Source organism: Mobula birostris, chromosome 12 (assembly GCF_030028105.1).
Source record: "Mobula birostris isolate sMobBir1 chromosome 12, sMobBir1.hap1, whole genome shotgun sequence".
NCBI classification, from domain to species: Eukaryota; Metazoa; Chordata; class Chondrichthyes; order Myliobatiformes; family Myliobatidae; genus Mobula; species Mobula birostris.
In genome coordinates, this window is record NC_092381.1 from 3,904,637 (window position 1) to 3,931,030 (window position 26,394).

Below are 26,394 nucleotides of genomic sequence, written 5' to 3' on the forward strand. Positions count from 1 at the left end.
TCCTGTTTCTATTCCTCACATGTAACTTGCCTCGCCTCAACCCATTATCGCCAACGCCCTGCCACTCTACCTCAGATCACTCCGTTGATGACCGCTCCGCTAGGCAGTGTCTCCCTTTTTTTAAATGTAGTCTTTATGCAGTAGACTTTTGGGGTGTTTAGATGCTGAGTCATTGAGTATATTGAAGACTGAAATGATGTGGATTGGTGGGACAATGAAATCAGGCAGTCAGTCTCGACCAGTAAATGGCAGAGCAGGCTTCAGGTAAATAACTGCATCCCTATCGCTGGACTAAATGTGAGATGACTGGTTTGCATGTGAGTATGTTGCAAATGTTTATAGAACATAGAAAAGTACAGCACAGTACAAGCCCCTCACCCCAAGGTGTGCTGACCTTTTAGATCAATCTAACTCTTCCCTTCCACGTAAAGCTCTATTTTCCTTTCATCCATGTGCCTGTCTAAAAGTCTCTTAAATTTATATGCCTCTACCACCACCTCTGACAGGACGTTCCACAGACCAACTACTCTGTGTTTAAAAAAACAATCACTACCTCCGACATTCCCCTTATACTTTCCTCAAATCAATCTAAAATTATGTCTTCTCATTTCCATTTCCACCCTAGGAAAGTCTCTGTCTCTCCACTTGATCTATGCCTCTCATCATCTTGTACTCCTCCATCAAGTCACCTCTCATCCTTTACTCCAAAGAGGCTGAGTTTCTATAAGTAGTGACAGAATAGGCAGTCATTTATTATGTGCTGTGTTGTATGACCTGGGTGATCATGATCTTGACCATGATTGCTCTTGGTAAATTTTCTACAGAAGTGGTTTGCCATTGCCTTCTGACCTGTGTCTTTACAAATGGGTGACCCCTGCCATTATCAATACCCTTCAGTGATTGTCTGCTTGTTATCAGTCATTGCAAAACCAGGTTATCATTGGTCACCAACTGCTCATACGACCATCCACCACCTGCTCCCATTGCTTCACATGACCCTAATCGGGGGGAGGAGTCCAAGCAAATGCTACTTCTTGCCCAAGGATGACCTCAGGCTAGCAAAGGGAAGGAGTGCCTTATACCTCCTTCGATGAGACGTATCTCCAACCTGCCACCCTAAGAATATGTAGGTACATTCCTTTCTTTTTCAATCTTTTTATTAATTTCAAAATATAGAAACAAAACATAGCAATAATACAGATAATATGAGATGCATTGTTATATTCAAAAAAGAGTAATTGCAAAACCAAATAGTGGAAATTACCAAAACTCCCATACATGTAGAACTGATCACGGATAATATAAAGCAAAAAAAAGGAAAAAGAAAGAAAAAGAGGAAAAAAAAAGAAAAAAAAAACAACTAAACTAAACTAAATTAAAGCTGACTTGGAAAGAGAACTTGAGATTAATATACCGACTGAAAAATGGGGAAAAATTCTTCAGTTGGTGAATTCATCCTCTGTATGTGCTAAGCATAGGTTGATACAGTTTAAAGTAGTCCACAGGGCTCATATGTCCAAAGATAAACTATCTCGTTATTACTCTTATATTAATCCAATATGTGACAGATGTCAGTCTGAGATTGCTTCTTTAACTCACATGTTTTGGTCATGTCCCTTGTTGGAGAAATATTGGAAAGATATTTTTGATATTATTTCAACAGTCCTAAATATAGACTTACAACCTCATCCAATTACTGCTATCTTTGGACTACCAATGATAGACTTAAATAATTTAACCTCTTTATCACGAAGGATGATTGCATTTCTTACTTTAATAGCTAGAAGGTCCATTTTGTTGAATTGGAAAGAGATCAACCCTCCTACTGTATTTCATTGGTTTTCACAAACTATGGTGTGTTTGAATCTGGAGAAAATTAGAAGTGCACTTTATGACCCTTCTATTAAGTTTGAAAAAATTTGGAGGCCATTTATTCAGCATTTTCATTTGATGTAATTTGATCATTTCCAAACTTGTTTTATTTCTCTGTACTGTTGTTGGAGGGGAATGGAATCGTTGACACTGAGGTTTTCTTCTTTTCCATTTTTAAGTTGTTAGTTTTGCCCAAGTCTTTTAGTTTAGTTTAGTTGTTTTTTTTTTACATCCCTAAAGAGAGCTTTTAGCATATTAGCTTTCATAATCCCCAGGATTACAAATACCTGGGGATACGAATTGACAATAAACTGGACTGGTCAAAGAACACTGAGGCTGTCTACAAGAAGGGTCAGAGCCGTCTCTGTTTCCTGAGGAGACTGAGGTCCTTTAACATCTGCCGGACGATGCTGAGGATGTTCTACGAGTCTGTGGTGGCCAGTGCGATCATGTTTGCTGTTGTGTGCTGGGGCAGCAGGCTGAGGGTAGCAGACACCAACAGAATCAACAAACTCATTCATAAGGCCAGTGATGTTGTGGGGATGGAACTGGACTCTCTGACGGTGGTGTCTGAAAAGAGGATGCTGTCCAAGTTGCATGCCATCTTGGACAATGTCTCCCATCCACTACATAATGTACTGGTTGGGCACAGGAGTACATTCAGCCAGAGACTCATTCCACCGAGATGCAGCACAGAGCGTCATAGGAAGTCATTCCTGCCTGTGGCCATCAAACTTTACAACTCCTTCCTTGGAGGGTCAGACACCCTGAGCCACTAGCAACTGTAACAAAAACCAATTTCCCCCGGGATCAATAAAGTATGACTATGACTATAAATCAAAGTACTGAGTACAGGAGTTAGGATGTTATGTTGAAGTTGTATAAGATATTAGTGAGGCCTATTTTGGAGTATTGTGTGCAGTTATGGTCACCTACCTACAGGAAAGGTGTCAATGAGATTGAAAGAGTGCAGAGAAAATGTACAAGGATGTTGCTGAGATTTGAGGACCAGAGTTATAGGGAAAGATTGAATCGGTTAGGACTTCATTCCCTGGAACGTAGGAGAATGAGGGAAGATTTGACAGAGTTGTACAGATTTATGAGGGCTATAGATAGGGTAAAAGCAAGCAGGCTTTTTCCACTGAGGTTAAATGAGACAACAGCTAGAGGTCATGGGTTAAGGGTGAAAGGTGAAATACTTAAGGGGAACTTCTTCACTCAGAGAGTGGTGAGAGTGTGGAACAAGCTGCCAGTGGATGTGTTGGCTGCATGTTTAATTTCAACATTGAAGAGAAGTTTAGATGGGTACAGGGATGGGAGGGGTATGGAGGGCTGTGCTCTGTGTACGGGTTGATGAGACTAGGCAGCATGATGTTCGGTGTGGGCAAGAAGGGCTGAAGTGCCTGTTCCTATGCTGTAGTTGTATGGTTCCAGTATATAATTGCCATTTGGACAAGTGAGAATGAAACTAGACACTAGTATAAATTGAGATACTGTGCATTTGTTTTGTTCATCTGTAGTTCCAGTTTGTGTTAGACCTGTCTGCCTCTCATGTCATGGTATCAGTCTGTAACACTGCTTTGGGCTTTCTCTATCCACTGAGGAACTGCACTTTCTCTGGTCTGTCTTGGCTCAGATTTCCAGCAACTGCTTTGTTTAAAATCTGACATGTTTCGTTTTCCTCTAACAACTTCTGCTTCTTCTTAACGTGAAGAGTAACACAGGAATGCTTTTCGGTTTTGGAGCACAGGAGAGGCAGTGTAGCATGGCATCCATGCTGGGTTGAGGGCTGATCCCTTTCATCGGTGCTGCTTTCCAGTGTTTGCTTGGTGGAAGACAGGCTGGATTGCGTTTGTCTGTGGACTGCTGTGGGCTTGTTCTTGCCAGCAACATCCATGCACCGTCAATCTACAGGACCTGACACTTGGGGACTTGGCCTAGACCTGTTTCGTTTGGCTGTGGTTAAACTTGAACTTGAATTTGAAGGATCGGTGGAGGCAAAACGCCACAGCAAATTGAATAATTTAACAAGTGACGAGAGAGCAGAGTAAGATGCTGGGGGGGAGGGGTTGTACATACAGGATTGGGGAGAGGGACTATTGGGTTTGATAAGTTAAGATTTATTGTCACCCACTGAGTGCAGGTAAGAGTCATCTCCATTTATGAGCAACATGTACAAAATATTGGAGGAACCCATGCCAGAATAAGTTGGGGCAAGGGGAAGGAGTAGAAGCTGACAAATGATAGATGAGACCAGGTGAGGGGGAAGATGGATGGGTGAGCGCAGGTTAAAGTCATCTCCATTGCTGAGCTTGGAGTCACAAAGGATGGCAGATTTCCTTCCCAGAAGACCATGCTAAAATCCACGTATTAAAATCCTTATCTCTTAATTAAGCTCTTTTCAGTCCCTGAGCTGTCATCGTGAGATTTGAGTTATCTGGAGAGGGGAAGGCCTGCCACTGTGCCTGGAGAATGTTACCCAGGTTTTCTGCATTTTGGATATGGACTTGCACAACAGACATTTTTTCAGTTTTATTGTTTTATTATGTTCTGTGTTTTTCACCTGATCTTTCTCATTTTTTTGTGGGGGGTCGGTGTGTCTATTCTTTTGTTCTTTTTTTGGCGTAGGGAGGAGAGGTTTGGGGGTTGATGATAATGCTGCCATTCTTTTCTTTCTTGGTTTCATGGCTATCTGGAGAAGAAGAATTTCAGAGTTGTGTATTTTGATACTAAATGAATCTTTGATCTTTTTTTAAAATCTCTTCAAGATTGTTTAATGTCACTTCCTGTACACAAGTGTAAAGGAAGACAAAATAATTGTTAGTCCGAATCTGATGCAAAATACTCGGAGATAAATAACACAGTAATAATATGAAAAAAAAATAAATACATAAGATAGCTTATGTACATAAAATGATTGTGTGTCCATAAAGTGACGCTACGTACAGGAGTGTCTGTACATAAGGTGACTGACAGGAAATGATAAAGTAGTGGTGGTTGGGGGTGTGGAGGGGTGGGTTAGTGGGTGGAGGTGTTGATCAGCCTCACTGCTTGGGGAAAGTAACTGTTCTTGAGTCTGGTGGTCCTGGTGTGGATGCTACATAGTCTCCTCCCTAATGGGAGTGGGACACACAGTTCACGAGCATGGTGGGTGTCATCTTCCATGATGTTACTGGCCCTTTTCCGGCACCTTTCTGTGTATATGTTTTTGATGGTGAGTAGGCTGGTACCGGCAATGCGTTGGTCAGTTTTGACTACACATTGTAGATCCTTCCTGTCTGCCACACATCGTTACTGCAGGACTCTGAGTTGACGGGTCAGCTTCACGTTGCAGCCCCCACCATGTTGGACAGGCAATGAGCTTCCCTGTTCCTAGCCCACTCTGTTGATCTGATGAGCAGGTTGGCTTCCCCCTGCCAATAAAGTGTTGCTCAGGACCAGGCACACCATTACTGAACCAAAGCATTATCCTTTTACTTTGTTTGTGATCTGAATCACCTCCAGCGCTCACCCTTTCAGGGTTTCAGTGCACATTCACTTCCTTCAAAGGCAGGTTGTCTGTCTAAAGCAAGAGTTGGACATTAATCACAAGCAGTTTCTTTTTTCCCCTGCTGTGCTTAAGACCAGGGATTGAACATATTTTTTCATGCCACTGAAAACATTCTTGTCCATTCCAGGTGAAATTGACACCAGATTCTCCTTCTGTGCTGTAGCAACGCTCGCTCTTCTGGTAAGAATATGATCTATTGCAATGCCTCATTTATAATGTCACTGTACAGATTAAATACAGACTGGCCTGTATCATAATTACAGAATTGTTATGCTAGGGTGGTATGTTAGCTTTAAGGTTAGCATAATGTTCAGCAACTCGGGTTCAATTCTGTAATGAATTTGTACTTTCTTCCTGTGACTGCGTGGGGTTCCTTCCCGTGCTCTGTTTCCTCCCACATTCCAAGGACTTACCGGTTAATAGGTTAATTGGTCACATGGGTGTAATTAGGTGGCACAGGCTCGTTGAGCTGGAAGGGCCGGATACTATGCTGTATCTCTAAATAAAAATACAATTAAATAAATTAGCATTTTGTAAGTATGCTGAGGGGCGAGTGTTGGAGTGGAGGGGCTGTTAATGTTGGTAGGATAAGTATAGTAAGACAATCCACTTAGGTTGAAGGAAATGTTGTGTCAAGAAGACTTCAAAAAAAGCTTCCTGGATGTTCAGTTTCAGTCAAAGTTGAGCTTATAGTTATCTGCACATGTACATGTGGTTAATGTATTCTTCTTCTTAAGCCCATCATCCTTACTGGGGCATTGGCCACGACGGCGGCTCACCAGAGTCCTCTGTCCTGGGCCATTTCTTCAAGTTTATCTAGGTGTAATCCAACTTCTAAATGATGATCCTTCCTCTCCCAGGGATGAGGTCTTTGGAGCTTTTATTGGTGTTTCTCTAGCACTGGGTTTTTACAAGATAGGGTCGCTAGACCCATACCCAACTGTTTTTTCGTAGCCGGGCCTGGGACCATCCATAGTGGAGTCACATGTACATGTGTGTACAGGTGCAATGAAAATCTTACTTGTGGCAGTATCACAGGCAGTGTTCACACAACAAACATAAATTACACATAATCTTTACAAAAAATTAACAAAGTTTGAGCCAAAAAAACATATTAGTACAAAGTAGTGATAGTGTTGTTAAATTGCGGTAATTAGGATTTTCCCGGTTGGTTGAAGGGAAGTAGCTGTTCCTGAACCTAATGATGTGGGACTAAAGGCTTCTATACCTCTTGCCCAATGGTAGCTGCAAGAAGATGGCATGATTCAGATGATGGCCGTCTAAAAGAGAATATCACTGTGGGTCGTGATGGCTTGACATAAGACATGGTAGCAGAATTAAGCTGTTCAGCCCACTGAATCTGCTCTGCCATTCCATCATGGCTTATTTATTTTCCCTGTCATCCCATCACTTTCCTTCTCCCCATATCCTCTGACACCTTTACTTATTGGTTGTACGTTGTATCGGGACGATGACAGGAAACTTTGTGTGGGAGAGTTTTTAAAGTGGAAAAGCATTGGGGCGGTTCTAGTTATGACACCTGAAGTCTGGCTCTAGTAGTATGAGTATTTCTCACAACTGGGGTCTTCCTTGGTTGCAGTGGATGACCATGACTATTTCCATGCCTCACCATGTCCTTCGCTCTCCCTGGAGTGTTGCAGAACTTCCTCTCAAGCAATTGGACCTCACTTTTGATCTCATCAGCCCAGACTGCCAGAGCTGAATTTGCATGCTAGGACAAGCATGTCCCTGTCTTACTGGAGTATGAGGTCTGCTGGTACCCTCACCTGGTGTGGCCACTGTCACATGCAAACAGCTACTTCGAGCCAGAGGTGAGAGCTGAGTGTCTGGGTGGGACCAAAGTTGAGCAAGCTGCCCCAGAATAAACATGACAAGCCCCTTCACCAGAGATGCTACCCTTTCCTGTGCCAGACCATACACTTCAACACAACCTTACTAATCAAGAACTTATCAACCTCCTCTTTAAATATACGCAATGCCTCCACATGGGTGCTACAAGGTACAGTGAGCTGTTGTAACGGCCTGCAGATTCTGGGCTGGATTCCTGCAATGTCTGGAGTTGTTGAGTGTAAAACCAGTGCAAAGTGAAGCCCAAAATACAGTCAGATATGGGCAGAGAAATAGAGTTGAGATTCAAGATGGTTTAATGTCATTTTTAGTGCACGTGCACAAATGTAAAGGAGAACATAACAATTGTTACTCTGGATCCGATGCAGCACAAAAAGCACAATCGATATAAATACATAAGGTAGCATATATACATAGAATTATTGTGTGTCCATAAAGTGAAGCCAGGCACAGGAATGTCTGTACATAAAGTGACTGACAGGAAATGTTAAAGTAGTGGTGGCTGGGGGTGTGGTACAGATGGGTGCAGGTGTTGATCAGCCTTACTGCTTGGGGAAAGTAACTGTTTTTGAGGCTGATGGTCCTGGAGTGGGTGCTACGTAGCCTCCTCCCTGAAGGGAGTGGGACAAACAGTCCAAAGCAGGGTGGGTAGGATCCTTCATGATGTTACTGGCCCTTTTTGTGGCACCTTTCTATATACGTCATTGATGGTAAGTAGGTAGGTGCGTACGATGTGTTGGGCAGTTTGGACTACCAGTTGAAGAGCTTTCCACATTGCAGTTTCTGTACCATGCATCTTGTTGGGATTCTCTCTACTGTGCATCTGTAGAATGACGCGAGCAAGGTTGTGCATAGTCCAGCTGTCTTCAGCCTTCTCTGAAAATAAAGGCATTGATGAGTTTTCCTGAATGTTAAGGATGTGAGGCAGATTTAACATTTTAGTCAATGACCCTTCATTAGACTGAGCAACACACACAAAATGCCTATCACTCCTCAGCTTTTCTGTCACTACATCAAAGACTGCATTGGGACATCTTGAACCCTGTACTCACACTGAGCTCGTCGACCACCAACTTTGCCTTCAACTTCCAGCCTGCCCTCAAATTTACCTGGTCCTTTTCCGACACCACCCTCTCCTTTCTTGATTGATATCTCTCTCTTTTTTATGCAGGTAGGTTTGCTAGCATGGTTCGGGAGGGTTTAAACTAATTTGCGAAGGGGATGGGACCCGGAGCGATAGAGCAGTGAAAGAAGTGCATGGAGTAAAGCCAGATCTAACATACAGAGAGGCTTTGAGGAAAGAGAAGCAGAATAAACGGTGTAAAGACAGTAAGGTAGAAGGGCTGAAGTGTGTGTACCTCAATGTAAGAAGCATCAGGAACAAAGGTGATGAACTGAGAGCTTGGATACATACATGGAATTATGATGTAGTGCCCATTACAGAGACTTGGCTGGCACCAGGGCAGGAATGGATTCTCAATATTCCTGGATTTCAGTGCTTTAACAGGGATAGAGAGGGAGGAAAAGGGGAGGAGTGGTGGCATTACTGGTCAGGGATACTATTACAGCTACAGAAAGAGTGGGTAATGTAGCAGGATCCTCTTTTGAGTCAGTATGGGTGGAAGTCAGGAACAGGCGGGGAGCAGTTACTCTATTGGGGGTATTCTATAGGCCCCTTGGTAGCAGCAGAGATACAGACGAGCAGATTGGGAGGCAGATTTTGGAAAGGTGCAAAAATAACAGGATTGTTATCATGGGTGACTTTAACTTCCCTAATATTGATTGGCACCTGATTAGTTCCAAGGGTTTAGATGGGGCAGAGTTTGTTAAGTGTGTCCAGGACGGATTCCTGTCACAGTATGTAGACAGGCCGACTAGGGGGAATGCCATACTAGATCTAGTATTAGGTAACGAACCGGGTCAGGTCACAGATCTCTCAGTGGGTGAGCATCTGGGGGACAGTGACCACTGCTCCCTGGCCTTTAGCATTATCATGGAAAAGGATAGGATCAGAGAGAACAGGAAAATTTTTAAATCTTCTTCACCGGGACGAATTTATCCCCAACATCCTGCAAGAGATCTCTAAACATCAACCACATGTCCATAGTACATTTCCCTGCAAAAACACATCCCAATTCACACCCACAAGTTCTAGCCTTATAGCCTCATAATTTGCCCTTCCCCAATTAAAAATTTTCCTGCCCTCTCCGAGAGGGAACTTGATGATTGTGAAGACAATATGAGTGAGGTTGATGTTCTGGAGCATGTTGATATTAAGGGAGAGGAGGTGTTGGAGTTGTTAAAATACATTAGGACGGATAAGTCCCCGGGGCCTGACGGAATATTCCCGAGGCTGCTCCACGAGGCGAGGGAAGAGATTGCTGAGCCTCTGGCTAGGACCTTTATGTCCTCATTGTCCACGGGAATGGTACCGGAAGATTGGAGGGAGGCAAATGTTGTCCCCTTGTTCAAAAAGGTAGTAGGGATAGTCTGGGTAATTATAGACCAGTGAGCCTTACGTCTGTGGTGGGAAAGCTGTTGGAAAAGATTCTTAGAGATAGGATCTCTGGGCATTTAGAGAATCATGGTCTGATCAGGGACAGTCAGCATGGCTTTGTGAAGGGCAGATCGTGTCTAACAAGCCTGATAGAGTTCTTTGAGGAGGTGACCAGACATATGGATGAGGGTAATGCAGTGGATGTGATCTATATAGATATTAGTAAGGCATTTGACAAGGTTCCACACAATAGGCCTATTCAGAAAGTCAGAAAGCATGGGATCCAGGGAAGTTTGGCCAGGTGGATTCAGAATTGGCTTGCCTGCAGAAGGCAGAGGGTTGTGGTGGAGGGAGTACATTCAGATTGGAGGATTGTGACTAGTGGTGTCCTACAAGGATCTGTTCTGGGACCTCTACTTTTTGTGATTTTTATTAACGGCCTGAGTGTGGGGGTAGAGGGGTGGGTTGGCAAGTTTGCAGACGACACAAAGGTTGGTGATGTTGTGGATAGTGTAGAGGATTGTTGAAGATTGCAGAGAGACATTGATAGGATGCAGAAGTGGGCTGAGAAGTGGCAGATGGAATTCAACCCAGAGAAGTGTGAGGTGGTACACTTTGGAAGGACAAACTCCAAGGCAGAGTACAAAGTAAATGACAGGATACTTGGTAGTGTGGAGGAGCAGAGGGATCTGGGGGTACATGTCCACAGATCCCTGAAAGTTGCCTCACAGGTAGATAGGGTAGTTAAGAAAGCTTATGGGGTTTTAGCTTTCATAAGTCGGGGGATAGAGTTTAAGAGTCTCGATGTAATGATGCAGCTCTATAAAACTCTGGTTAGGCCACACTTGGGAGTACTGTGTCCAGTTCTGGTCGCCTCACTATAGGAAGGATGTGGAAGCATTGGAAAGGGTACAGAGGAGATTTACCAGGATGCTGCCTGGTTTAAAGGGTATGCATTATGATCAGAGATTAAGGGAGCTAGGGCTTTACTCTGGAGAGAAGGAGGATGAGAGGAGACATGATAGAGGTGTGCAAGATAATAAGAGGAATAGATAGAGTGGATAGCCAGTGCCTCTTCCCCAGGGCACCACTGCTCAATACAAGAGGACATGGCTTTAAGGTAAGGGGTGGGAAGTTCAAGGGGGATATTAGAGGAAGGGGTTTTTACTCAGAGAGTGGTTGGTGTGTGGAATGCACTACCTGAGTCAGTGGTGGAGGCAGATACACTAGTGAAGTTTAAGAGACTACTGGACAGGTATATGGAGGAATTTAAGGTGGGGGCTTATATGGGAGGCGGGGTTTGAGGGTTGGCACAACATTGTGGGCCGAAGGGCCTGTAATGTGCTGTACTATTCTATGTTCTATGTTCTATCTTTTATATAACATTTTGCGTGTGTTGCTTGGATTGCCAGCATCTGCAGATTTTCACAAACCAGAAAATCTGCAGATGCTGGAAAACCAAGCAACACACATGAAGTGTTGGAGGAATTCAGCAGGCCAGACAGCATGTATGGAAAAAGAGTACAGTTGATGTTTTGGGCTGAAACCCTTCATCAGGACTGGTGAAGGGTCCTGATGAAGAGTCTCAGCCAGAAGCTCCTACTGTACTCTTTTCCGATAGATGCTGCCTGGACTGCTGAGTTCCTTCAGTATTTTGTGTGTTCTGCAGATTTTCTTGTCTTTGTCCTTCATTAGATTGATCAGAGTTGATGGAGAATTGATAGAATTTGACTATTTAGTGGTAAATGTGCTGTGTTTGAAGTCACTATTGTTGCCTTTGAGTTTTGACAGTAACACCTGTGCTTGATTTTGTTTTTCAGGGAAGACTCGATGCCATTAATCTAAATTCAGCAGCAGAGTTTGTCTTATCCTGCATGAACTTCGATGGAGGATTTGGATGTAGACCTGGTTCCGAATCTCATGCGGGACAGGCAAGTTGGTGTTTGGCTTCAAAGGAATCGGCTGGTGGATTCTGATGTTTGAATTGGAGGTTCTTTCAGAAGACAGGAAAGAGGAACAAAACTTGTTGCTTCACAATTGTTGATAGAACAAAAGAAAATTGTGCAGTGAGAGAGCGCTATTTTGCACAGAGAAACAAAGGAGCTAAGACGGTGCTGCCTTGTAGTCAGCTATTTTTATACCACAGAGATGAGCAAAATTCCATTCAAATCTATAGCTAATTAATCAGTTAGAAAAATATTATTCAAATAACACAGTACAAATAAGATTCCAGAGCTCTCCAGAATTATACTTCGTGTAACCGCTAGATTAGGAGTTCAAAACGCAAACATGAGAAAATCTGCAGATGCTGGAAATTCAAGCAACACACACAAAATGCTGGTGGAACGCAGCAGGCCAGGCAGCATCTATAGGAAGAAGTACAGTTGACGTTTCGTGCCGAGACCCTTCGTCAGGACTAATTGAAAGAAGAGATAGTAAGATTAGGAATTCCCAACCTGGGGTCCACAGATACCTTACTTATTGGGATTGGTCCATTGCATGTAAAAAATTTGGGAACCTCTGCACTAGACTCAGGCATATTAAACTTGCATATACATACAGTACTATAGCCACCAGATAGTATAGTTAGCAGTTACTTGTATATAAGTAATTATATAAAATATAAGCAGATTAAATATAAGCAATTGTTAAACTGCAAAGAAAGTATCAATTAAACAGTCTAATCTAAGAATTAACCAGTCAGAGAAAACTTGATGGGCCGAATAGGCTAATTCTGCTCCTATGTCTTATGGTCTTATGGTCAACACGGTTTTTAATCATTGAAACTCTGCAGTATTCATGCTGAACTTTAGCATGCTGGACAAACAGTGAAAAGAACTAGTTGGCCTGTAATTAGCAAAATTGATCACCCTGCCCACCTGGTTATATCTACCCATTGAGCGTCACGGTAGCACAGAGGTTAGCACCAAGCTATTACAGCTTGGGCATTGGAGTTCAGAGTTCAATACCTGCGTCCTCTGTAAGCAAGTTTGTTCATTCCTTCCTATGACTGCACGAGTTTCCTCCCACAATCCAAAGACGTACTGGTTACTGGTACTAAGGAGGGGGAGAAAAGTTCAGCCATAATGAATGGCGAAGCAGACTCAATGGGTCAGATGGCCTCATTTCTTTTCCTATGTCTCATGGTATTAGTATGGTCACTGTAATCTGTACAAGCTCCATGAAGTTGATGGCACTTTGCTTCACTTCTATAGACTCTGTGTCCTGCTCCTGAGTAAATATAGATGCAAAAAATTATTTAAGATCTCCCCAATCTGTTTTGTCTCCATATATGCATTGCCATTCTGATCCAAAAGGGGTCCACTTTTCTGCCTTGCAACCTTTTTACTCTTAACATATCTGTAGAATCCCTTAGAATTCTCCTTCACCTTCTCTGCTAGAGCACCTACATGCCTTCTTTTAGCCCTACTGATTTTCTTTCTTAAGTGTTCATTTGCAATTCTTATTCTCCATAAGCACCTCAATTATTCCTACCTGCCTCTACTTGCTCTGCACCTCTTTTTTTCACTTAATCTTGCCCTCAATGTCTCTTGAAAACTAACATTACCAATATTTGTTATGTTTACTCTTTATTCTGACAGGTACATACAAGCTTTGTACTCTCAAAATTTCACATTTGTAGGCCTCCCACTTTTCCTTGTCAGAAAACAACCTGCCCCAATCCACACTTGCTAGATCATTTCTGATACCATAAAAATTCTCCAATTTACAATCTCAACCTGTGGACCGGGCCTATCCTTTAGAATATTTACTTTGAAACCAATGGCATTGTGTTCGCTGGATGCAAAGTGTTCCCTCCACAAAAACTTCTGTCACCTTCCCCCGTTTCATGCCCTAATGGTAGATCCAGTATCACACACACTCGTTACGACTTCTACGTACTGATGAAGGAAACTTCGCTCAACATGTTTGATAAACTATCTCATCTGGTCACTTTACAAAGTTAAAATCACCTACTGGAAGAAGCTTATGTTTCTTGCAAGAGTCTGCGATCTTTCTACAAATTTGTTCCTCTAAATCACTGGAACTATTGGGTGGTTTGCAATTTAGCCCCAATAATGTGGCCATACCTTTCTTTGTCAAATGCGAACAGAAATTGAAGGGGAGTTTGAAATTCTGACAGAAAATGCTGGAAGCAGGCCAGGCGTTGTTTTTGAAAAGTGAGTGCCCATGACCCCATGGTCAAAACCAGCACCCGGGGAGTTGGTGGGCATGCAAGGGAAGGGGAGTGGAACTTTTGGAATATAGCTCTGAAAACCCGATGTAAGCCGAGGGTAGTCCACTGTAAATACAGTCAGTTCTGGTCTATTCCAACATAAATTATGCTGCACTTTCTACTTCCATCTGTACCTTTCGTTTCTGAACGTTGATAAGCTATAAACACAAGATGCTGGAAATCCAGAGTAACGCACAAAAAATGATAGAGTAAGTTGGTAGGTCAGGCAACGTTAATGGAAATGAATAAACAGTCAATGTTTCGGGCTGAGACCCTTCATCAAGAATGCAAAGGAAGAGAGAAGCTGCCAGAATAAGAAGTTGGGGGGGGGAGGGGGAGAGGAATGAGTACAAGCTAGAAGGTGATAGGTGAAGCCAGGTAAGTGGGGATAGGGAATGAAGTAAGAAGCTGGAAGGTGATAGGTGCTAAAGGTAAAGGCCTGAAGAAGGAGGAATCTGATAGGAAAGGAGAGTGGACCAGGGGAGAAAGGGAAGGAGGAGGGGACCCAGAGGCAGGTAATAGGCAGGTGAGGAAAAGAGGGAAGAGGCTAGACTAGAGAAATGAAGAGGGTAGGAGGAAGGGAAAAAATTACGAAGAGAGATCAATGTTCATGTCATCAGTTTGGAGGCTACCTAGACAGAATATGAGGTGTTGTTCCTTCAACTTGAGAGTGATCTCAACGTGCAGTAAAGGAGGCCATGGACTGACATGATAAACTATGCTTGAATATAATGAATGTATGTAGTTCCCTGTAATTAAGGGAAGATGGTGTAGAATTTGGATGTATTCTTGTGTGGTCATTTCCTCCAATACACGAACTGGTCAGTGAAAGCTTGTGTTGTCCCTTCCTAGATCTATTGCTGCACAGGATTTCTTGCTATCACAGGCCAGTTGCACCACGTCAACGCGGATCTACTTGGTTGGTGGCTCTGTGAACGGCAGTTACCCTCCGGAGGCCTTAACGGACGACCTGAGAAGGTACCGAATACCAGTGGCTCTGATGTAGATCTGCGTATTTCATCTACTTTCCTTGCAAAAATATCTGATTATGTATTTCTTTGGAATGTGCACATTCAGAAGTCCCACAAACAGCAAAGTGCAGAGTAAATTTATTATCAAAGTACATATAGTACTGTGCAAACGTCTAAGGCACATGTTAAAAAAAATAAAAAACGATGGTCCTTTCAAAAGTAATGAAATGAAAAGTTTCTACTTATCAAAAAAAATTACTCTAAAGAGCAAGTAAACATTAAAAAACTAAATCAAATCAATGTTGGCGTGATTACCCTTTGACTTCAAAACTGCATCAATTCTCTTAGGTACACTGTTGTCTATTTTTTATAAGAATATTAGTTGGTAGGTTGTCCCAAGTATCTTGGAGAACTTGCCACAGTTCTGCAGACTTTGCCTCTGTCCCTCCAGGTAATCACAGACAATCTCGATGTTGAGATAAGGTCACTGTGGAGGTCATATCATCTGAAAACATATAAAAAATCTAGGGTGCCTAGGACTTTTGCACAAAATCAGAATTAATAGCACTGGGAAATGTCGTGAAATTTGTCAACTAACTTTACAGTAGCAGTACAATAAAATATTTGATAAATATAGAGGAAAAAAACTGAGTTACTTTAGGTAAATATATGTATGTCTATTAAATAGTTATGTTAAAATAAGTAGCGCAAAAAAAAACAAAAGAAGTAGTGAGGTAGCATTCATGGGGACAATGTCCATTTAGCAGTCGGATGGCAGAGGTGATGAAGCTGTTCCTGAATCATTGAGTGTGTGACTTTAGGCTTCTGTGCTTCCTTTCCAATGGTAACAGTGAGCAGTGGGCATGTCCTGGATGGTGAGGATCCTTAATGCGGATGCCATCTTTCTAAGCTCCTTGAAAATGTCTCGGATACTACAGAAGCTAGTACCCATGGTGGAGCTGGCTAACTTTACAAGTTTCTGCAACTTATTTCGATCTTGTGCAGTATCCCCCACATACCAGATGATGATGCAGCCAGTCAGAATGCTCCCAACATTACATTTGTATAAGTTTTCGAGTACTGTATGCAACCTTCCCGCTTCACTCGCATACAAAGTTGGCTCGTTAGCTAGCTCTACTAATGACACAAGACTCAGTGGTGAGAAGGCCACCTTTCATAGGCAATATACGTCTAGGATCGGTATAATTTGGGATTCAATCAAACGGGAAAGCTGGAATGTTCCGGAGAGGAACATAGATTGTAAATACTGCCCCATACACAATTAACGGTCACCAACAAATGACACCAACATCCAGTTATAAAGGAAGGATATTTACCAATTTTCAACTTCATCGAACAGTTAACAGGAAGAAACAGAAAAATCAAAGGGCCCATTACAGTTAAACCAGTCCAGAGTGCACATAAACATTGGAGCTCATTTCTGTAGTAGTCGGGTGTATGGCTTTACTCAGCTGAACCCACATTCTGTGTGAAAGACAGCAGCCACAGTTGGAACTTCCCTTGAAGACCATTTCAAACAAATTGGCTGTCTCAGGAGTACTGGCACTTCCTTCTTGGAACCATTCATCTTCACAAAGCTCTCCTTACAACAGGGTCTCTCCTTCGAACTGCATTCAGCGGTATCTTCACCTCGTGTTTCGCTCCACTGCTCCTGCCGAAAGACCCCAAACCGGACTACTGTCCTTCAGAAATCTCATCCTGTCCAGCTGTCTAGAATCTACTCTCGCATCCCACTGGACAGAAAGTTACAACACGTACCCAGATCGTCCTGATTGGCTGACACAACATTCCTAAGTTGGGCAACATGGCTTCTTTAGCCAAAGCGAAAACACTCTTATTAGCAGGACACGCTACAGTTACAGAAAATTGCTAAAATAAAAATACTTCACAGCACAACAGTAGAAATCTTGCCCAGGGTGTTACACATCACCTTCTGCAACCCTGAGATTCATTTTCTTGTGGACATTCACAGTAAACACAAAGAAATGTCATAGAATCAATGAAAGACTGCACCCAACAAGATGGACAAACAACCCATGTGCAAAAATCAACAAGCTGTGTAAATATAAAAATAGTAATAAGTAAGCAATAATTATCCAGACCATGAGATGAAGAGTCCTTGAAAGCAAGTCACATGGATTTGGGAATAGTTCAGTGTTGGGCTGAGTGAAGTTATTCCCTGTGGTTCAAGAACTTGATGATTGAGGGGTAATAACTGTTCCTAAACCTTGGTGGTGTGGGTCCTTGATGATAAAGAACGTAAGAAATAGGAGCAGGAGTGGGCCATCCGGCCCATTGAGCCTACCCCGCCATTCAATAAGATCATGGCTGATCTGTCCGTAAACTCAGCTCCATCTACCTGCCTTTTCCCCATAATCCTTAATTCCCTTACTATGTAAACACCTATCTAACTGTTTCTTAAATATATTTAGTGAAGAAGCCTCAACTGCTTCCCTGGGCAGAGAATTCCACAGATTCACCACTTTCTGGGAAAAACAGTTTCTCCTCTCACCTACCAATGGAAACAACTTTCCTACTTCTATCTTATCTATCCCTTTCAAAATTTTGTGCTACCTTATTTTGATTTATAATAAGTATCCTTATGAATTCTGTATTTGTGTATATGAAATTTAATTGCTCTGGAGCTGCTCCGGCCTATGGTCAGGCCACACTTAGATCCCCTCCAGTTCGCCTACCAGCCCCGACTAGGAGTTGAGGATGCCATCGTCCACCTGCTGAACTGTGTCTACGCCCACCTGGACAAGCCAGCGAGTACTGTGAGGGTCATGTTTTTTGACTTCTCCAGTGTGTTCAACACCATCCGCCCTGCTCTGCTGGGGGAGAAGCTGACAGTGATGCAGGTGGATGCTTCCCTGGTATCATGGATTCTTGATTACCTTACTGGCAGACCACAGTACGTGTGCTTACAACACTGTGTGTCCGACAGAGTGATCAGCAGCACTGGGGCTCCACAGGGGACTGTCTTGTCTCCCTTTCTCTTCACCATTTACACCTCGGACTTCAACTACTGCACAGAGTCTTGTCATCTTCAGAAGTTTTCGGATGACTGTGCCATAGTTGGATGCATCAGCAAGGGAGATGAGGCTGAGTACAGGGCTACAGTAGGAAACATGGTGTGAGCAGAATTATCTGCAGCTTAATGTGAAAAAGACTAAGGAGCTGGTGGTAGACCTGAGGAGAGCTAAGGTACCGGTGACCCCTGTTTCCATCCAGGGGGTCAGTGTGGACATGGTGGAGGATTACAAATACCTGTGGATACAAATTGACAATAAACTGGACTGGTCAAAGAACACTGAGGCTGTCTACAAGAAGGGTCAGAGCCGTCTCTATTTCCTGAGGAGACTGAGGTCCTTTAACATCTGCCGGACGATGCTGAGGATGTTCTACGAGTCTGTGGTGGCCAGTGCGATCATATTTGCTGTTGTGTGCTGAGGCAGCAGACTGAGGGTAGCAGACACCAACAGAGTCAATAAACTCATTCATAAGGCCAGTGATGTTGTGGGGATGGAACTGGACTCTCTGACGGTGGTGTCTGAAAAGAGGATGCTGTCCAAGTTGCATGCCATCTTGGACAATGTCTCCCATGCACTACATAATGTACTGGGTGGGCACAGAAGTACATTCAGCCAGAGACTCATTCCACCGAGATGCAACACAGAGCGTCATAGGAAGTCATTCCTGCCTGTGGCCATCAAACTCTACAACTCCTCCCTGGGAGGGTCAGACACCCTGAGCCAATAGGCTGGTCCTGGACTTATTTCATAATTTACTGGCATAATTTACGTATTACTATTTAACTATTTATGGTTTTATTACTATTTATTATTTATGGTGCAACTGTAACAAAAACTAATTTCCCCCGGGATCAATAAAGTATGACTATGACTAAAAATATTGGAAAAGGAAAGAAAGAAAATGTATGTTTCTATAAGATCACCTCTCGTTCTTTTGAGCTCCAGAGAGTATAGTCCCAGGCGACTCAGTCTCTCCTCGTAGGTTAACCCCTTCTTCCCTGGAATCAACCTGGTGAATCTCCTCTGCACTGCCTCCAAAGCCAGTATATCCTTTCTCAAGTATGGAGACCAGAACTGCACACAGTACTCCAGGTGCGGCCTCACCAGTACTCTGTATAGTTGCAGCATAACCTCCCTGCTCTTGAATTCAATCCCTCTAGCAATGAAGGCCAACATTCCATTTGCCTTCTTAATAACCTGTTGTACCTGCAAGCTAACTTTTTGTGATTCATGCACAGCACTCCCAAGTCCCTCTGCACAACAGCATGCTGGAATCTTTCACCATTTAAATAATAATCTGCTCTTCTATTATTTCTTCCAAAGTGGATGATCTCGCATTTACCAACGTTGTATTCCATCTGCCAGACCGTGGCCACTCACTTAACGTATCTATATCCCTCTGCAGACTCTCCACATCCTCTATACAATATGCTTTTCCACTTAGTTTCCTGTGACAGCGCTCCGTGTAGATGTCCTCAGTGTTGGGGAGGGCTTTACCCATGATGGACTAGACTGTATCCACTACTTTTGTAAGATTTTCCATTCAAGGGCATTGTTGTTTCATACCAGACCTTGATGAAACCAGCTAATATACTGTCTACCACACATCTATAGAAGTTTGTTAGTGTTTTAGATGACATGCTGAATCTTCGCAAACTTCTAACAAAGTGGAGATGCTGCCATCCTTTCCTTGTAATGGTACTTAGGTGCTGGACCCTGAACAGATCCTCCAAAATCAGAATCTGTTTGAGGGTTAATCCATGGCCAGGAAAACTGCTCTCTTGCATTCATCAAGAATCCTTTATGTTTTCCCAGAGGACACGTACCCTCCAGTTCAAAAGACTGCTCCTCGGTCAGAGCTGGCTGCTGCTCTGCAGTGTGCTGCACCTGACGACAGGTGGAAGGAGCCAGAGGTCCGTGAGTCAGTTCTTAGTAGCAGATTGGAGGTGTTATCATATCACAAGGTGTGTCCTGCAAGAAAATGAATCTCAAAGTAGTATGCCAAAGTTCAAAGTAAATTTATTATCAAAGTAAATATATGTCACCATATACGTCCGTGACCTGATGGCTGAGGAGTAACAACTGTACCTGAACCTGCTGATGTGAGTCCTGAGGCTCAAGTGAGATGGAAGCATGGCCTGGACGTGGGCGTCACTGATGATGGACGCTGCTTTCCTGCAAAGCTGCATACATTCTTTGATAGTAAATTTACTTTGACTTCAGCTGGGAGCACCAGCTTAGATTTTGAGCTTGAGTATCTGCAGTAGAACCTCAAACCTACACCCTGAGTTGGTGATAAAGCCGGATCTTAGTGAATACAATAAGTCTATTTGGAAGATGCTTACAAAGATTGGAGGAAATAATATTTGACAGAAGTGAAGTGCTTATTGCTTATTTTTAAACTTTGATACTGTTAAATCTTCAGGCATCAGCTGATGGTTTATTTGCCTTATCCAAAACAGTGAGCCCTCATTATCTACAGATTTGCTGTTTGTGGCTCTGTGTACCTGGAGGGATCACACCTGTGTCTAGATATTAGCACATTCAGGAGGCAGTCTGTCTACATACTTTAAACTTGGTAACTGGTTTGTAGACCACTTACAGTAAGTGTATCCCTGCTGTTACGTGCTTATAGTTGTCTTTTGCACATTCTTCTTGTGTGTGGTCTTTCATTAATTCTATTGTGTTTCTTTGTACTTACTGTGTATGTCTGCAACAAAATGAAACTCGGCTGTACCAATGTATACTTTGAGAATAACTTTACCTTGAACTTTGATTTATTCAGTTGAATTATGTCAATTCAAATTGGGTTACTGCTCTTCTCAATGCATCCATTCATTCTCAGTAGTTTGATTGGGTAGTAAATACCTTATTAAGTTTTAAAATACTTCATTAATGTATGCCAGTTCTTATAGAACAGAGGGCTTGTTTATGTTTTTTTAGCATGATTGTGAAGCTTACAGAGGGTCTGATCCGTGATGAGGACTTGGTGTGGTTCCAAGCAGATGATGGAGTGGTTGAGGATTAACCTTTGTACAATCACTGCATACAGTCCCTGGGGATCGAGAATGAGTTACTTCCATTCTGGTTTGGTGGGGTTGGGGGTGGCGAGTGAGAACGTAGAACAGTGTAGCATAGTACCCACCATGTTGTGCCCATCTTTTAACCTACTCTAAGATCAATCTAACCCTTCTCTCCCATATAGTCCACCATTTTTCTATCATTCATGTGCCTAATAAGTCTGCCTCTACCACCACCACCACTGGTACAGCGTACCAAACACCCTCCACTCTCTATGTAAAAAAAAAAACCTACCCCTGACATCACCCCTATACTTCCTTCCTATTGACTTAAAATTATCCCTCCCTCCTATTAGCCATTTTCATCCTGGGAAAAGTCTCTGGCTATCCACTCAACCTATACCTATTATCCTAAAAGTGGTGAATCTGTGGAATTCATTGCCTCAGGTGACCATGGAAGCCAAATCATTAGGTATATTTAAGACAGAATTTGATAGCTTCTTAATGAATCTGGGCATGAAGGGATATTTGGGGGTGGGGAAGAAGGAGCTACGGGCTGAGAGAGAAATGGATCAGACATGATGAAATGGTGGAACAGACTCAATGGGCCAAATAGCCTAATTCTGCTCCTATATCTTATGGGGGTCTTATGTTTTATCATCTTATTGTTGTTCGTCCATCGTCGTCGTCGATGAAGACCTCGACACCATTGATGGTGTCGAGACTAGCGCATGATTTGGATTTAAGTGAGGGAGAGCTGCGCAGCGTCAGCCTCACTCTCTCTTCTCAATTCCCATCTGGATCCAGTGGCAAGACAGAGTCGAGACGGCTGGAGATGGTCTAGGCACAGTGGATGACCAGGACGTCTTCTGTGTCTTGTCGTGCTCTACACGTTCCATGACGCTTGCAGAGACCGCTTTCTTGATCGTTGGACCTTCCATTGGTCTCATCCGCTCAATCCGCCGGAGTCTGTACTTACATGCTGTGATAGACATCTTGTACACTTCTATCAAATCATCTCTCACCCTCCTTCATTCCAAAGAGAAAAACACTAGCTTGCTCAGCCTATCCTCAGACGTTGAGGCCAATGTACAACCACAGGCTCTTCTGGAGATGAGGTAACAGGTGGGCAACTGGGTAAGGAGCTTCTGATGGTCTACGACCACCACTTCTGCAGGGCTTCTGTGTACTCGTGATGGTCAACAAGGGAATGATGGGGTGAAGGATCTATTTTTGTTGTATGATTTCACCAACTCTAGAACAAAATGCAACCAGAATAGAAAATGTATCTCAGGTTAGTATATGGTGATATGCATGTACTTTGATGTTAATAAAATTACTTTGAACTTTGATTTTTGATAATGAAGGGCAAAAATCATTATGTTAAGGCTTGTAACTGGCAGAAGAGTTTTAGCTAATGCCAAGCAGTTTTTGTGTTGCATTTGCTGATCTCAGTGCCTCATTACAGTTGCCTGATGTTTGTTACTCCTGGTGGGTTCTGGCTTCTCTGAAGATCATCGGCCGGTTGCACTGGATCGACAAGGAAAAGCTGTCCACGTTTATCCTGGCTTGTCAGGACGAGGAGACTGGGGGGTTTGCAGACCGGCCCGGAGATGTGGTAGGTGTCCAGTAACGATGTAGAAGATGGAAGTGGAACTTGGGGAGCCTCTGGGGGAGAAGCGAAAATGGGATTTTTCCCCACATTTATGTATGAGTTGTCGGTAAGGGTTAGCATCATGCTTTACAGCACCAGTAATCTGGGTTCAACTGGAGTGCAGGAGAATGAGAGCAGATTGGATAGAGGGTACACAAAATTATTGAGGGTTATAGATAGGGTAAATGCAAGAAGGTTGTGTGAGACTAGAACTAGAGGTCGTAGGTTAAGGTGAAGACTGAAATGTTCAACGGGAACATGAGAGGAACTACTTCACTCAGGGTAGCGAGTGTGGAGCGAGCTGCCAGCGGAAGTGGTGGATTGCAATAATTAAAAAGTTTGGATCAGTACACGCATGGGAGAAAGTTGGAGGGCTGTGGTCCACATGAGGACCAATGGGATTAAGCAGAATAACAGTCTGGTGGGGACGAAATGGACCAAAAGACTTGTTTCTGTGCTGCAGTGCTCTATGACTAAGTGGTTTCCTAATTAATTGAGTCTCTTTATGCCTAGGTTGATCCTTTCCACACTCTGTTTGGTGTGGCTGGCCTTTCTCTCATGGGTGAACAGCAGGTGAAGACAGTGAACCCGGTGTTCTGCATGCCCGAGGAAACCTTGCAGAGGATCGGCCTCCAGCCACACCTCCTGAGCTAAAGGGAAGAGGAGGTCAGGTTGCAGTGCTATTAGAAATACGATTCTAGACAATACTGATCAACGTGACTGTGACAAGCAGTATTGAAATGTTTATCCTGTCACTGGGGTTTGGCAATAACTCGAGCTATGACTGCTACTACAATTTGATTCATTCAGTTCTGGTTTCTTGTGTATCAGTCCAAGGAGGAACTCCTGTCGTACTTCCTGAGAGCCCTTTGCCGACGCTGCATCTTCCACTGCACAGACTGAATCTCTGTAAATCCTTGTCCATTGTGTTACCTGATGTCTGTATGAAGCTTGACATTATTCACTGTAACGATGGTTGAGCAACAGCAAAAGGTGATTTAATGGCCTTTGCAAAGTGAACAGAAACCAAAGGCTTGAGTGGAAATCAACAAAATAAAACTACAGATGTCGCCAGTCAGCATAAAGGCATAAATGTGAAAATATTAGGCGTGAGGCGAGTGAAACTGTTAACATTTCAGGTCCAGAATCCTTCATTAGAATAGAGACAGAAACGAGTTAGCATGAGCAGCAGAGATCTGAAACATCGTTTCTTTCTCCACAGATGCTGCCCAACCTTCTGAGTGTTTCCAATATTTTCTGTTTACACCAAAGACCGAAATGTAGACACTAAATCAGAGTAATTATTACAGCATATTCTGGATTAATTTTATTGCTAAAAATTGGGGATAGAGCAAATGAACTTAGTTGACAGCTCTAACGTGGATAGATCTTGCAAGGTATCATCCCTAATTCAGAGCTGTGAGCAAATAATTGAGGCTATTATTTAAATGAAGTGGAGCCAGCCACACTGTGGGAGGGGCGGTACTGAGGGAGGGTCACACTGAGGGAGGGGTGGTACCGAGGGGGGGGTCACACTGTGGGAGAGGTGGTACTGAGGGAGGGTCACACTGTGGGAGGGGTGGTACCGAGGGAGGGTCACACTGTGGGAGGGGTGGTACCGAGGGGGGGATCACACTGTGGGAGGGGTGGTACTGAAGGAGGGTCACACTGTGGGAGGGGTGGTACTGAGGGAGGGTCACACTGTGGGAGGGGTGGTACTGAGGGAGAGTCGCCTTGTAGGAAGGGTGGTACTGAAGAAGGGTTGCCCAGTGGGGGAGAGGTGGTACTGAGAGAGGGTCACACTGTGGGAGGGGAAGATACCGAGGGAGCGCTGGTCTGTCAACTTGCCATTTCTGTTAAGCTACAATCACTGTGGGGTGATGAGACCACGTGGGACACTGTTTATATCTGTATTGTTTTGGTTTGGTTCTGAAGTTTTTGAAATTAACATTACTTGAAATGAAGATAACATTTGTTTTATTTTCTGTCCCAATGGTGACCTGAGTCATGGTGTCAGTAAGTAGTCATCTCCATGGGCCTCCTGAAACAATGCTCAAGCAGAAATATTTTCCTCATGGAAATTTTAAACAGTTCTGGAAAGTTTAATCTCTCTGCTCTTAATTATAGTTTTATGCTTTGTTCTTTGTGATACCTGAGAGTAGATCATATCCACATTGCAAATTAAAGCTTAGAACAGGGGTAGGCAACCTTAAATACAAATGATTTTCTAGCATGCGTTATTCATTAATTTGTGGCAAAACATAACTAGATGTATTTAAATGGATAATTCCCATATTTCAAGTTTTTTATGGCATTTATCTGGCCTAACATTCGCTCATTAATATGCGATCTGGCCCACAGAGGCAAAAAGGTTGCCGGCCCCTGGCTTAGAACATAGAAAACATACTGCACAATGCAGGCACATCGGACAACAAAGTTGTGCCGAACATGTACTTACCTTAGAACTACTGAGGCTTACCCATAGCCCTCTATTTTTCTGAGCTCCATGTACCTATCCAGGAATCTCTTAAAAGACCCTATTGTTTCCACCTCCACCACCACCACTGGCAGCCCATTCCACGCACTCACCACTCTCTGCGTTAAAAAAAACTTGCCCCTGACATCTCCTCTGTACCTACTTCCAAGCACCTTAAAACTATGCCCTCTCATGTTAGCCATTTCCACCCTGGGAAAAAGCCTCTGACTATCCACATGATCAATTCCTCTCATTATCTTGTACACCCCTATCAGGTCACCTCTTATCCTCAGTCGCTCTAAGGAGAAAAAGCTGAGTTCACTCAACCTATTCTTATAAGGCATGCTCCCCAATCCAGGCAACATCCTTGTAAATCTCCGCTGCACCTTTTCTATGGCTTCCACATCCTTCCTGTAGTGAGGCGACCAGAACTGAGCACAGTACTCCAAGTGGGGTCTGACCAGGATCTTATACAGCTGCAATATTACCTCTCAGCTGTTAAACTCAATCCCATGGTTGATGAAGGCCAATGCACCGTATACTTTCTTAACCAGAGAGTAAACCTGCAGAGCAGCTTTCAGTGTCTTATGGACTCGGACCCCGAGATCCCTGTGACCCTCCACACTGCCAAGAGTCTTACCATTAATACTATATTCTGCCATCATATTTGACCTACCAAAATGAACCATCTCACACTTATCTGGGTTGAACTCCATCTGCCACTTCTCAGCCCAGTTTTGCATCCTATCAATGTCCCGCTGTAACCTCTGACAGCCCTCCACACTATCCACAACACCCCCAACCTTTGTGTCATCGGCAAACTTACTAACTCATCCCTCCACTTCCTCATCCAGGTCACTTATAAAAATCACGAATAGTGGGGGTCCCAGAACAGATCCCTGAAGCACACCACTGGTCGCTGACCTCCATGCAGAATATGATCCCTCTAAAACTGCTCTTTGCCTTCTGTGGACAAGCCAGTTCTGGATCCACAAATCAATGTCCCCTTGGATACCATGCCTCCTTACTTTCTCAATAAGCCTTGCATGGGGTACCTTATCAAATGTCTTGCTGAAATCTATAAACATGATATCTACAGATCTACCTTCATTAACGTGTATAGTCGCTTTCCTCAAAAAATTCAATCCAGCTCGTAAGACACAAAGCCATGCTGACTATTTTTAATCAAATT

At 43.3% G+C, this 26,394-nt stretch overlaps 1 protein-coding gene across 3 annotated transcripts in view; it reads left to right on the plus strand.

The window, feature by feature from the left end:
* Nucleotides 1-24,230, plus strand: part of rabggtb (Rab geranylgeranyltransferase subunit beta) — an 85,746-nt gene extending 61,516 nt beyond the window's left edge. For all 3 annotated transcript variants that reach the window (XM_072274568.1, XM_072274570.1, XM_072274569.1), the window contains 5 exons: nucleotides 5,550-5,602; nucleotides 11,609-11,719; nucleotides 14,878-15,003; nucleotides 22,541-22,690; nucleotides 23,240-24,230. In XM_072274568.1, the coding sequence (XP_072130669.1) occupies nucleotides 5,550-5,602; nucleotides 11,609-11,719; nucleotides 14,878-15,003; nucleotides 22,541-22,690; nucleotides 23,240-23,380 (581 nt within the window). In that variant the 3' untranslated portion in view covers nucleotides 23,381-24,230. The remainder of the gene's footprint in view (nucleotides 1-5,549; nucleotides 5,603-11,608; nucleotides 11,720-14,877; nucleotides 15,004-22,540; nucleotides 22,691-23,239) is intronic.
* The last annotated feature ends 2,164 nt before the right edge of the window (nucleotides 24,231-26,394 follow it).